This window comes from Lissotriton vulgaris, chromosome 4_1 (genome assembly GCF_964263255.1).
Source record: "Lissotriton vulgaris chromosome 4_1, aLisVul1.2, whole genome shotgun sequence".
NCBI classification, from domain to species: domain Eukaryota; kingdom Metazoa; phylum Chordata; class Amphibia; order Caudata; family Salamandridae; genus Lissotriton; species Lissotriton vulgaris.
This window is the reverse complement of record NC_141691.1, coordinates 1382152958-1382166544: the sequence shown is the minus strand read 5'-3', so window position 1 is coordinate 1382166544 and position 13587 is coordinate 1382152958. Positions and strand designations below refer to the sequence as shown.

Sequence of the window (13587 nt, the reverse complement as noted above, 5' to 3'; positions counted from 1 at the left end):
CTGTGTGCCTTTGGACCCCGCAGACTCAGCTGGGGGCTCTAGGCCTTAGGTGCCGGCGGCTCTGGCCTCTGCACCACAGGTCCCCCATGAATCTAGGTCTGGATCTGGATTGGTGCCGGTCGACCTCACAGAATCTTCCCCGGCGCCAATACAAGTGGCGACGATCCCGGCTGTGCCACAGGCTGGCGTCTTCCCCAGCCTCACCTCCCACTTGGACACGGCGCTGGTACTGGTGCCGGAGGGTACTTTTGTCCTGCTGTTCTTTCCTGGCGTGCCCTGACTGGCATCCAGAGGAGGGTGAGAAGGACTGGGAGGGGTCTGTTGACACTCTAGCAGAACAGCTGGAAGAGCCGGACTGGAGAGAGGAGTTGGATGATGCCAGTGGTCTGGATCCTCCCCAGACCTTGGTATGCTTTCTCACCCCTACCGTGGCTACTGAGGAGGGAGCTTTCTACGCTGTGGTGTTACGTAGGGTGGATGAGCCCGGGCGACCCACTTTTCCTGTCTCAACACCCTACCCCAAGTGCTTGGCGGTCGAGGCCTCAACCTCAAAAGGTGTATTCCCTACAGCTCCCCCCAGAAAGAGAATCCAAGAAGCTGGACCATCTTGGGAAGAAGAGGTTTTCTTCTGCCAGCTTAGGACTGCATTCGGGAGCATCCACCGACACTGAATGGGAGCAGCTGTGAGGGTGGAGATGTCTGTGGTGGTGGTCCAGAAGTAGGCCGTGGTTGCTATTTCCTGGTACCCAAGAAGGACAGAGGCCTGTGTCCTATCTTGAACCTCAGGGACGTCAGCCGCTTCCTCTGGAAGGAGTAGTTCAAAATGCTAACCTTGGCTCAGGTCCAGTCTGCCCTCGAGACTGGATGGAGGCATTGGACTTTCAGGACGTTTATTTTCACATCTTCGTCATGCCTTCCCACCGGCGTTACCTACGGTTCACGGTAGGCCACGAGCATTTTCAGTTTACCGTGCTCCCCTTTTGCCTTACCGGCGCTCCTCGGGTGTTTACGAAAGTGATGGCGGTGCTCTCAACTCATGTGTGCAGATCAGGGATTTAAATCTTCCCTTTTCTCGATGACTGGCTGTTGAAGGCGGGTTCGCCCCAGGCTGTCGTCTACCACCTCCAGACTACAGTGTATCTCCTGCATTTCCTGAGGTGCACTATCAACGTGCCGAAGTCACACCTGACTCCTTCTCAGAAGCTCCTTTTCATCAGAACAGTTCTGGATACATCGCAGTTTAGGGCCTATGCTCCCGAGCAGCGAGTCTGGGATATTCGTGCTATGATCCTGATGTTCAGCCTCTATCCCAGATTTTGGTGAGATTGACTCTGAGGCTGCTGGGCCACATGGCCTCATGCATCGTTTTGGTGGATTATGCCAGGTGGCATATGCGAGCTCTGCAGTGGGACCGGAAGTTCCAGTGGGCTCAGCATCAGGGGAATCTTTCAGATTTTGTCCAAATCTCGGAGGGGACTGCACGTCCCCTGCAGTGGTGGCTCCAGAACCAGAATTGGGTCAAAGGGAGATCCCTCTCCCTTACCCAACCAGAGTTCACAGTGGTGACAGATAAGTCACTCCTGGGATGGGGCAACCACATGGAAGAGGCGGACATCAGAGGCCTATGGTCTCCGGCGGAGTCCTGGCTCCACATCAACCTTCTTAAGCTTCTGGTGATTCATCTTGCACTGAAGGTATTCCTCCTTCTGTCAAGGGAAGAGTAGTGCAGGTGTTCACGGGCAACACAGCCGCCATGTGGTACAGCAACAAACAGGGCGGGTGGGGTTGTGGACCCTGTGTGAAGAGGCCGTTCACCTTTGGACAGGCTGGAACATCAGAGCATATCTCTCTGGTGGCTCAACACCTGGCAGGCTCCCTGAACGCCAGGGCGGACGAACTTCAGCCACCGGTGCTTGATGTATCACAAATGGCGTCTTGTGCAAGGTCTCTTTAAGCTGTAGGAAAGCCTTGGTTAGATCTATTTGCCACAGAGAGAACGCACAATGTCAGTAATTCTGCGTGTTACCAAGAAGGCACTCGCTTAGCGACTCAGCGCAAGTTGAATTGCGCCCTCCTGAACTCCTTTCCGCCTGTACCACTTCTATCCAGAGTGCTGAAGAAGATCTAGCGCAACCGGGCCCAAGTCATTCTTGTGGCTCCGGACTGGGCACGAAGAGTCTGCTACCACAAGCTCTTGAGCATGGCAATCGATCCTCTGATCAGACTGCCTCTTCAGGAGGATCTTCTGTTGCAGCAGCAGTGGATGCTCCTCCACCTAACCTATCTAGATTATCAACTCTTCGTGGGTCATGTAAGTGCAAAGAAAGGTTGGGTAGTGCACAAACGTTACATCTCTCGATGGGTTGTTCTATGCATTAAGATCTGCTATTCTTTGGATAAAATGGAACCTCCAGTGGGACTGCGCCACACTACCAAGGCGACGGCAGCCACTAATGCTTTGGGAAGTGGAATTCCATTACTTGACACCTGTCAGGCAGCCACGTGGGCATCCTTGCTCACGTTTATCAAGCATTACTGCCTGTACGGCCAAGTCCGGAGAGACTGCTTTTTTTGCCAGTCTGTTTTCCAGGACTTCCTGGTGTGAACTCAGTATGCAGACCCACCTCCAGGGATGGTATTGCTGGGGTATCTATTTTGAGGTAAGGAATCTATAACTAACGTGTGTCTTTCAGATGAACAAGTAACCTTCGGTATTAATGTATCTGTAGTAGTCATATGTAGTTATAGATTCCTTACTACTCCACCCATCCTCCCCATTCTGTGAACTGACTTCTAGGGCTAGGGATTCCCTTCCAAAGCCCTAGTTTTGTGCACCAGTGGTCAGTGTCTTGCATAGCTCTGCACTTCTATTGTGGAAAGTCGTGTCGGAACTGACGTCATCGCGCAGGGGTGCCGTCTAAGTAGCCAGCGCAACGTCATCCCGGCGACCACGACGCCGATGTGGAGTCAGTCGACGCCACCTACTGATGCGCAGGGGTACTGCTAAGGAAAAATGTCTCCAGATCCAGACACCTGGGGTGAATTCTAAGGTAAGAAATCTATAACTACATGCGGCTCTTACAGATACATTCTTACTGAAGGTAAGTAACTTGTTCATTTCCACTTCACACATGTTATCCTAAACCGTTTATTTCTCGAGTTCTGAGGAAGATTTGCTAGGGCCAGACCAAGGTCCTCTTCATGTATCCCCTGCTCCAGCTACTTCTGATGGAAAACCTCCTCTCCCAGTCAAATGGAAACCCCAACCTCCGGAGCCTCCACCTTTATGCCTGGAGAGTGAGCGTGGACTCCTTAGCGCCCTCCAGCTACTTCCATAGGTGTTTGCCGTTTTTGGCCCTTCACCAAGACCGCTTCCTCTAAAAGGAGGAATAGATTTGTCAGTTGTTGTGTGAAGCAGCACTTGGATCCCATGAAGGTTCACATGTTCAGAGGTCCATCTTTTCTCAATCCTACTGACCCAGTAGGGCTGTGCTTTGGGCAATGTCAAGGTTTACATTGTTGACATGTTCACATTTCACTGCCTGCCAGACCTACCATCCCTCTTTAAATGCCCTATCATGATCAGGTTTTTGAAATCAGTCGCGCTGAGGCATTCTGGATGCGTTGCAGCCGTATCAGGAGCTTGGTTGACGTTCCTGTGTAGAGGGCGTTTCCGTAGTCCAGCCTGCTGGTGACGAGGGCCTGGGTGACTGTTCTTCTCCTTTCGATGGGGATCCCCTTGAAGATCCTGCTGAGCATTCAGAGGGTGTTGAAGCAGGAAGAGGAGACGGAGAGGGTGGAGTCTAGGATGACCCCCAGGTTGCGTGAGTGGTCGGTGGGTGTGGGGCTGTTCCCAGTGATGTCGGCCACAGGAGTCGTCTCAGGCTGAAGGGGTGGAGCCGAGGATGAGGACCTCCTTTTTTCCGAGTTCAGTTTCAGTCGGATGTTCTTCACCCATTCGGCGACAGCCTTCTTTCCTTCGTGGAGGTTAGTTTTGGCGGTGTGAGGGTCTTTGGTGAGGGAGATGATCAGCAGGGTGTCGTCGGCGTTGGAGATGATGTTGAGGTTGTGCTGTCTTGCGGCGTGGGCTAGGGGTGCCATGTAGATGTTGAACAGCGTTGGGCTTAGGTAAGAGCCCTGGGGTACGCTTAGGTGTTCTTGTGGCGGTGGAGCGGAAGGGTGTGAGGCGGACGCACTGAGTTCTGCCGGAGAGGAAGGATGTGGTCCAGTCCAGGGCCTTCTCTTGGATCCCGGCTCTGTGTAGGCGTGTTCATAGTGTGCGGTGGCAGACCGTGCCGAAGGCAGCTGACCGGTCCAGGAGGATGAGGGCTGCTGTTTCCCCGTTGTCGAGCAGGGTCTTGATGTCGGTGGCGACGATGAGGGCGGTTTCGGTGCTGTGGTTGCTGCGGAAACCGGACTGGGATGGGTCCAGGATGATGTTGTCCTCGAGGTAGCAGGTCAGTTGTTTGTTGATGATTTTCTCTGTGACCTTCTCCGGGAAAGGAAGCAAGGAGATGGGACGGAAGTTCTTGAGGTCCTTGGGGTCCGCCTTGGGCTTCTTGAGTAAGGCGTTGATCTCGGCGTGCTTCCAGCTCTCCGGGAAGGTTGCTGTCTTGATGGAGATGTTGATAGCTTTCCAGAGCTGGGGAGCGATGATTGTGCTGGCTTTGTTGAAGACGTGGTGTGGGCATGGGTCAGACGGGGAACCGGAATGGACGGAGTTCATGATCTTGATGGTGTCATCGGCGTTGATGTTGGACCAGGTGATCAGGCGGCTGGTGGTCGTGGGGGTGGAGGTCTCTGTAGTTGGCGGTGGAGTCGTGGTGTTGAAGCTGTCGTGGATGTCGGCAATCTTGCAGTGGAAGTAGGTGGCAAGTGAGTCGCACAGGTGCTGCAAAGGGGGAGGGATGTCGTTGGTGTTGGAGCTGGGGTTGGAGAGTTCCTTCACGATGCTGAAGAGCCCTTTGCTGTTGTGTGCGTTGTTATCCAGGCAGTCCGTGTTAATCATATAGCGGGAATGCAACCTATGGGTAAAAATTCAGACTATCGTTGGTGCATTCAGAGGAGAATGTTTTAATTTGAGATTCAACAGGAAAACTATTCTAGTGTCTTTCCTGTGATGCCTGGAGAAGTAATGTTTGCTAGGATGGTAGGAGAACTGACTCGGTGGAAAGCAGAAGAAATGTTAAGGAGTGTTTGGATTTGAGAAAATTGCCAGAATCGAAGTTGTTGAAGCCTAATTGAAATATGTTAAATAAGTTGAAAAAAGAAAGACAGGCGAGGCAGTTGAATACCACCCATGTTTTAGAAAAAAGGAGAGGTGTTAATTGAATGGGAGAAATAATCTCCAGCAAGTGGTACACAGCTGAAAATGTGTAGAGACAACCCAGAAAATTGGAAATGAGTGCTAATGGTTGACCAGTTAGGGCTAAATGTGGATAGGGTCCAGGATAGTTCCTTGATCTGAACGAAGTGGGTTAGCTCAGCAAGCGAAGACGTGGCACAAATTAATTGGCAACGGGAGGACCCGACATGGCGGCCGCCCGTTGCCAGCTCGGGCTGTAGAGCGGCAGGGAGGAGGAGCGGAGACCGGGGGCGAGTCGGGCGGGCAGGCGCTGCTCACCCGAGCCGATGTGTGGCTCCTACCGCGTCCCCCTCGTTGCTGGTGTCTGTGGAGCAGCGCTGGCGGGCTGCTGTCGATCCCTGCCGGGGACCCAACATGGCGGACGCCCGCTGCCAGCCCGGGCTGAGGAACAACAAGGAAGAGGAGCGTAGACCGGGGGCGAGTCGGACAGGCGCTGATCACCTGAGCGGTATGTAGGGCTCCCACTGCGTCCCCCGCTGCCACCCGCTGTCACCCGCCGAGACTCTGAGGGCACTCCAGGGGCACACCAGTAAAGGGCCGGTGATTGACGGCGGCGCCCCTGCTGATGACGGCGCCGTCTTGAGGCCTTCCCACCGGCCTGATCCGGGGGCCACACACCCCTCTCTCCGCCGCGGACGGACCTGGGCCCGAGGGCAGAGATGTGCCCCCCCCCCTTCCCCCTTGCTGACCACGCTGTTTAGCGCCAACGGTGCCTGACTTCAAGATGGCGCCCTTGGGGACACGCTTTCTATGACCGGCAGACGCAGGCTACGGGAACACGAACGCAGAGGATAGTGCCCTGGTGGACTCTGGAGGACTTTTTTGTTGGACTAGTCCCTTCCCTCCATACCCTGCATCCTACCCACCCTTCCTCTATACTGTGAATGCTGATGCTTTTTCTTGGACAGTTTTCGCTGGACTCTAGCCCTTCCCTCCAGACCTTTGCATCCCACCCACCCCTCCTCTATGCTGGTACTCGTGTAGTGTTTACAGCGGTCCTTTGTACTCTCTACCACCCCTATATTACCCTTAGAGTGTTTCCAGTCACATCCCTCATGTCAAGATAGAAGATAACTCTAACGACTAGTATCCTATTTGATTTTTAGATTGTATCCATGTGTATCCCCTCACTGTGTTTGGAATTATAGCGTTAACGACTAATCGCCTGTGGAACTGTTGGAACATAGCCAGGTGTATCCCTTCCCCCGTGTGAAGAGATAACCCTATCCACTAGAGCAAAAAGAAATGTGTTCCTGAAATGTGTAACGTAACTGATTCTATGTAAAGTGCCTTGTAAAGGGGCAGCTGAAATTCCAGGAGCCTAGTCCCGACAGCTCGACGACTTCGGAGGGCTGGAAGAGGTCCCCCGCTACACGGCGGAGGAGGGCACTGGACATCGAATGCTGTCTTATGTAAAGCGCTCTGATAACCTAATCGGTTCAAGATCCTGATATGTGCAACGTAACTGATTCTATGTAAACTGCTGTGATAACATGTAACGGAACTGGTGCTATGTAAAGCGCTCTGATAACCTAATCGGTTCAAGTTCGCGCTATAGAAAACTTTAAAAATAAATAAATAAATAAATAAATGGTTGACTTGCATGTTCTCGCCGACTCTTTTGTGATGCCTCAATGGGACTTGAACCTTGTTTCAGTTTTCAGATATGTTCTCTCATTGAGCCCCTCCACAGTTGTCAGTTGCGCCTGTTGATGTTCACGACAGTTATTCTAGTTTCTGTTACTTTGGCTAGGCATGTCAGTGAATTTTGAGCATTGAGCGTCTGCCCGAACTTCACATGCTTCTCAGCAGACAGAATGAGAGGGTCATGTCTGAGGACCTGCTCTTTGACGATTATACAGGCAGCAAAAAAAGTAAGAACGTCCAGAATAGGACTGTGTTCAGTTGAATAATACTCTGTATAAATATATGTTGCACCCTAAACAGGAGGGAACCATTGGAGGGAATCTGGGCTCACTCCACTAAAACAGACACTTCTGTCACCTCACTCACCAGAGGAGTTCTTATTGCTGATATTTGTTGTACAGCGACATGAGCTTCTCGTCACATCTTTGTTAAGCACACTGTTTGGATTCAGAGGAGAGAACCGATCACTGTTTAGCATGCTCAGGCTCCAGAATTTCCTCATTACACCACTCCTTAAGACCCCCCCCCGCCCCCCACCGATGAGAGGTCCTGCTTTCAAATCTATTCAGTTGGCAGCAGGTAAGAAATTTGCTATATTAGAATCCATCAGAAGAGACTTTTTTCCTGCAGATTCCTCACCAATCCAGGCTACCGTCCCCTTCTGAAGGATGTTCATATGCCACATTAAAATTTGTCCTTTGTAGAGTGTTGCACTGAACTTCCTCAAACTGATAATTATTTACTCTTCTATGCTTCAACAGGCATGGAAAAAATGGATGGGGAACTGATTTAGCGGAACTGGGGTGGGCACTTTGTAGTTCCACTGATGTATGGTGGTGTCGGTTCATGTTCAGAGATGAACCAGTGCCCCCTGCTGGCATGGGAGGTTTTTGTAAAGCTCTCCGAATCTAGTATGGAGCTGGGAGATATTCAACAGATGAGGAATCTTTTTGAGCAATTTGTAAAGTGCATGGCTTCCCAAATCGCATCTTCCAGCGCTGCCAGAAAGAACTTCTGAAGACCAAAGTTGCACAGGGCAGTAAGAATCAAAATAGCTAGGTTTTAAGATGTTTTGGGAAAATCTCTTTCGAAGGGGTGAGGCGTATATGAGCAGGAAGGACGTTCCACAGAAGGGGCCTGTCTTACAATATTGAATTGTGGTACCCTAGCAAGATTTTAGTTAGAGCATCGGGTTCTAGAAGCACCGAACCGGCTAATCTCAGTGGGGTGTGGTCTGTCATAGCTCTGTAAAGAAACAAAGAGCCTTGAATGTAATGCGCTTCTCTGTAAGTAACCAGTGGAGATCTTGCAACCAGGAGGATACAAAAGTGTATTTAGGAATATGAACTAAAAGGCGAGCAACAGAATTCTGGATAGGTCGAAGCCTTATAAGCGACGCCTTAGGCAGCCCGAGACAGAGCACACTCCAGGATCAAAAATATAAGAGCCTGCTCCATGGTATTTTGGGCAGAACTGTGGTTAGCCCAAAGGTTTTTCCTCACACATCCTCAGTTGGCAAGTAGGACATTCCACCCTATTAATCTGCTGATCAAACAAGTTTGTCATCCGGCCATATTCCAGGTTTTTTACACTAGGTTTGGGTAATGGAAGAGACCAAGTGGCTCTGGCCACCAGATGGTCCCCAAAGGTTAGATTGGCACCCATATATTAGAATCTCAGTCTTAATGACATTAAGTTTAAGGAAGTTGGCACCCCACCCAATGTGCATCGGCCACCAAACTTTCATCTGCAGCTGACTGAAACCTGATTCTGAGGACAAGGAGATAACAATATGAGTGCTCCCAGCATTAGTGAATATGGACAGACCAAACACTTTCACATTGTCTGCAATAGAGCGGGCATAAATATTAACAAACGTGGGGTTGAACAAAGAGCCCTGAGGAGCATCAAAAGCTATAGGTGTTGTAGTGGAAGGATAAGATTTGGAGGCAACCTGAAAGGAATTCCTCTCCAAAAATGAGGCGAACCATTGAACATCCCTGTTGATGATAATAAGTCTCCTTATCAGCAACAGGTGGGCTATGGTATTTAAAGCGGCACACAAGTGAAGAAGAATTACCCTCTCCTGTGTCTCCCTGAGTACTTCCGTAACCTCAAGGAGAACCAACTCCATACTATGACTGGGGCAGAAGCCCGATTGAGAAGAGTGTAGGAGATTATGGAGCGCAAGGTATTTTTGAATTGTTTATTGACACAATTTTCTAGAATGTTGGCATGCAGCCGCGGGGAAGAGAGGAATTTTCAGGTAAGTACAACAGAATTTCCAACAGAACGGTCTTTACCGAAGGTAAGTAGCTTTTTATTTTGTGATCCTTTTATATTGCATTCTTCCCATTTTCAATCTTGTACGCAGTTGTAATTTGACATACCTGTACATCCTGAGTTTTAAGTTGCCCGCAAATAAAAGCTAAGCTAGGTATGCTCCTGTATAAATATCCTCATTTACTGGCGCAACATGGCTTCACAGTCCTACTAAGCAAAAGGCACATCTGGTTCGAACATCAACTAACATAAGTGCAAAAAGCTTCTCAAATGAAGTGAAGACGAAGAATCTAGAGCTTCGCAAAAGTTCACTGATATAATTAAAAACGTAGAACACCTACAGTTAAAATCTTGTAAAGCCCATCTGAAAACAGCTCTGTTTTCCACCTCTGTACCGTGACTTCCCTAACTAGTGCCTGTGAATGTTTCTTTCCAAGAGTCTGTCAGAGTAAACTCCTACTCTTGCAAAACTTTATTTTTTAGTGTGCTAATTTTTTAGTGCTTGGTATGCAACATAAACACATAAACGACAGATCTTATAACATTTAGTAGGAGTTTTTTATGTTGTTTTTGTCATAGATTTTCTTTTTGTTCTACTTGCAACTGGAAATTTAACTTCCTCTGTGCTGTGTATTTCTGCCTCTTAAATCAGCTACAGCTATGGTACAGTGATGTATTTGTTGCTTGGCAAACGTTGCACAAGAATAACATTTTGACAGTTTGAGCTAAAGCGTATGGGTTTTATCAAATGTATGCACTTACATATTACAAATGTGTTATTTCAGTTTTACATGATTGGTTATCAACAAATTATTTTTTCAATGACACATTTAATAGTTAGATTATGTAAATAGTCAAAAAAACAATCTATTTAATCGTCTTATTGTTGATTGCTTGAAATGTCATGAATAGCTTACCTTTTTAGTAAGATTTTGTTTAACAGGATGAACTAGTATTGGTATGTTTCACACATAGGTGAATATTGATATGACCCATTGATAAGTTCATGTGTGAAGCAGTCTTTTAAGAGGCAAGTTTCAGTATGACTTGTATAGTTTGGTGATGATGATGCCTAACATCTGGCATTTTATATATTCTATCCTAGGCAAAGAAAGCCACACTGAAAGAAAAAAAATATGAACCAATTTCTTTTCCAGATGGTGAGTGGATCTTCTACAAACCTTTTACCAAATGCAGATATACATATGGGCTCATGAAAATGGTTTGTTGTAGGCCTAAGATGTTGATTAATTTTTCGAAATGTTTAACAGCTCATCCTTATTGTTCATACTCTGGACAAGTTGCATTTGATCAGTACTCTCTGGCACCAGAAGATGAGGAGTTGTAAAAATGGTGAAACAGAACAAGTTACTTACTTTAGGTAACACTCTTTCTGATGGATACTCTATCTGCAGATTCCTCACCTTGCGCATACCCCAATGCGATACAGTAGATCCGAGATTTTTTGTTCTGCAATTCCCTCATATCTGGCAGTTTCCATTGTGCAACTCTACATTGACTCCGTCCTGCCCTGGCAGTGACCCCAAGACCTACATAGCTGGCACTCCTGTGCACTGACATCAGTTTCTTTCTGACTCGGTCTGCGCCGTTAGACGCTGAACCGATACTAATCAAGTAAACAGTGTATAGATCTGCTTTTTGGGATCTTTTTAAATGGAGAGAAGGGTCCATTCCACAGAAGGGAGAGTTGGGTAGGGTGGTGAGAAATCGGTGGTTAGATTGTCGTCATTTACGATTATCTGCTTTAATTTTTTGTTATGTACTGTTCTTGTTTATTTCTTTTGTCTCAAAAATTTCAATAAAATCATTTTGAACTTAAAAAGAATATACACAACAAATAGCATTACTGAAGATAAATGACTTATTCTTCTGGCAAATTCTTCTAACCGCAGATTTTACACCTCCCAGGTAGTGGGTGTGTAGAATGGGGAGGACCTAAAAGTCCTTTAGTATTGAATGGGCAGAATGACCCTCCCCCGCCGGATCTGGCAGTAGTACTACTTGAATGTTTGCATTGACGCCCACTTTGCTGTCTGACACTTGTCCAAGACAGGCACACCTAGTGTTCTTTGGTACGATAAACATAAAAAAATAAGGCTCTTTTGGGATGCAAGCAATGTAGTCCCTCTTTCTCCTTGGATGAATGAGGTGGAGCAAAGTACACCTGATAGATGATTTTCTGCCGTGAAATTGTGTGCCAATTTTTGGTAGGAATACTGCCTTGGTTTTGAACACTAGTCTGAGAAGAAAGTGGTCTATGGTTTCTGAATCAGTGGGGATTGCAATTCTCTGACATGAGTGGACTTTTTCACTATGAAGAAAGTTTTAGACATCACAAAAAAGACAAGCCATCCAATATCAAGATTTGGAGAATGTTTTTGGCCCTGAAGGTGTCAGCTGACATTTAAAACCGACATGGACGCCTGGCCGGGTACTCAGACAGCAGTATTCAATGCAATACTGGCAGAAAGTGTGGTTCCTGACTCCTAGAGGTCCTCCATAATAGTTCTAATCTACAAAAAAGGAGGAGAGATGACCCAAAAATGATTGCCTCATTTAGCTTCGGGATGGTGTTAGCAAACTTTTCGGCAAGTTGTTGCTCTTTCAGTCCTGAATACAGGACAACTGCATAATATCACATCTCCAAGTTTGCTTTCACAAGGAGCAGAGCACAGTCTATCAACTGCTATTTTGCATGATCTGCTTAAAGTATGTAGTTTTTCAAAATTCCCCGATCTTCTTGGTCTTTATAGACCTTAAGACCACTTTCAATAGCGGTGACCAGATACACTTTGGTGTATTTTGGAGGAACTAGCTGTCCCCAAATACTTATTGAACCTGCTAAGTTCGAGGCATGTGGGCTGCTGAATTCATATCTGTGCATAGATCGCCGCCTAGTGTTGGGTCCGGATGATTGCACATTGTTGTCCTGGAAGAGTCTTCGAAGTATCACGAGATAGGTGGCTCCTCCCCTGGACTACAGTGCGCATGGGCATCGCCTCCATCCCCAGATTGTTTTTTTCCGCCATTGGGTTCGGATGTGTTTCGGTTCCCTCTGTCGGAACCGATAGTTGTTCAACTTTCTACTCGAGACCAAAAGGTCTTTAGGCTGAGCGTCGGTATAGTTGCGTTCGGTTTCTTGTCTGACTCTCAGCTCCGAACTCTTGCTACCCTTCCGCGTGCTTTCGGCGCGGACGGGCCTACACTACACTTCTGCTATGGAGCGGACACCGTTTAAGAAATGCCCGGTGTGTAACTCCAAATATTCACACCTCGACGTGCACCCCGTGTGCAATACCTGCTTGTCACCGGACCATGACGAAGACAGCTGCATGGCGTGTTCGAAATTCCGGTGCAAGAAAACTCTGAAGATTCGTCGGGCCAGTCGTCTCCAGGCTAAGTTCTCGGCTACCGCGGCGCCCCCACCAGACGACATATTCCAAGAATCTGTCGGAGACGAGGACGACGTACAAGGTTCGGAATCTGGTCCCGCGTCCGAAGGGGATGCCTACGACGCGGGTGATGAGGACTTTGACGAAGTCGCCGACGAGGTAGGGGACGACGATCGGGCTATTGCCACCGTAGGGGATAGCTCGGAGGAGGAGCATCCCCAACCAGACTTAGGGGTCAATCCCCTTTATACGGCCCAGGTCGAGGGATCGCCTTCGGGCCTTACCCAAGATCTACTTATAAGTCCTACGTCCCCGCCTCCGGGCCCGGTCACGGACATTTCTGAGGCACCACTCCCGTTGAAGAAAACGAAAGTGAAGCCATCTGGCCACACACCCTCGGATGCGAAAACGAAAGTGAAAGTTGCGCTGGGGCAGGAGGTTCTGGAGGCGTCAACTTCCAAAAAAGTCAAGATGGCCGACTTGAAGAGCCACGCCAAGATGGCCGACCCGAAGCCCTCGGGGTCGGCGCCGAAGGCGAAGTCGACCGACGCGGCTGCGTCGGCGCCGAAAGGGGTCGAGGACCCGAAGACGGCTCCGAAGAAGCGGCATGCCGACGACGCGCACAGGGCTCGGCCGGCGCTGGCCCTTGCGAACAAGGCGCATGAGGTGTCGGCCCCAAAAAAGGTGCCTGTCATCGATCCGACTCTCGACGCGGGAGGATCTCTCGAGCCGGTCAAGCCTTCTCCTGCCATCACAAGGAAGGTAGCGGAATCCCTGCAGCGGATACGGAAGGACAGTGACACTGTAGCGCCTAAGCTCACGCCGAAGCCGGCGAAGGCGCCAACGCCTATCCGTTTTACCCTGCCGCCAAAGTCGACG

The 13587-nt window shown here is 49.0% G+C and overlaps 1 protein-coding gene across 1 annotated transcript in view; it reads left to right on the top strand.

The window, feature by feature from the left end:
* Positions 1 to 13587, top strand: part of USP14 (ubiquitin specific peptidase 14) — a 381588-nt gene that overhangs the window by 310417 nt on the left and 57584 nt on the right. Inside the window, exon 14 of the mRNA XM_086917977.1 lies at positions 10401 to 10455. Coding sequence (XP_086774103.1) covers positions 10401 to 10455 — 55 coding nt within the window. The remainder of the gene's footprint in view (positions 1 to 10400; positions 10456 to 13587) is intronic.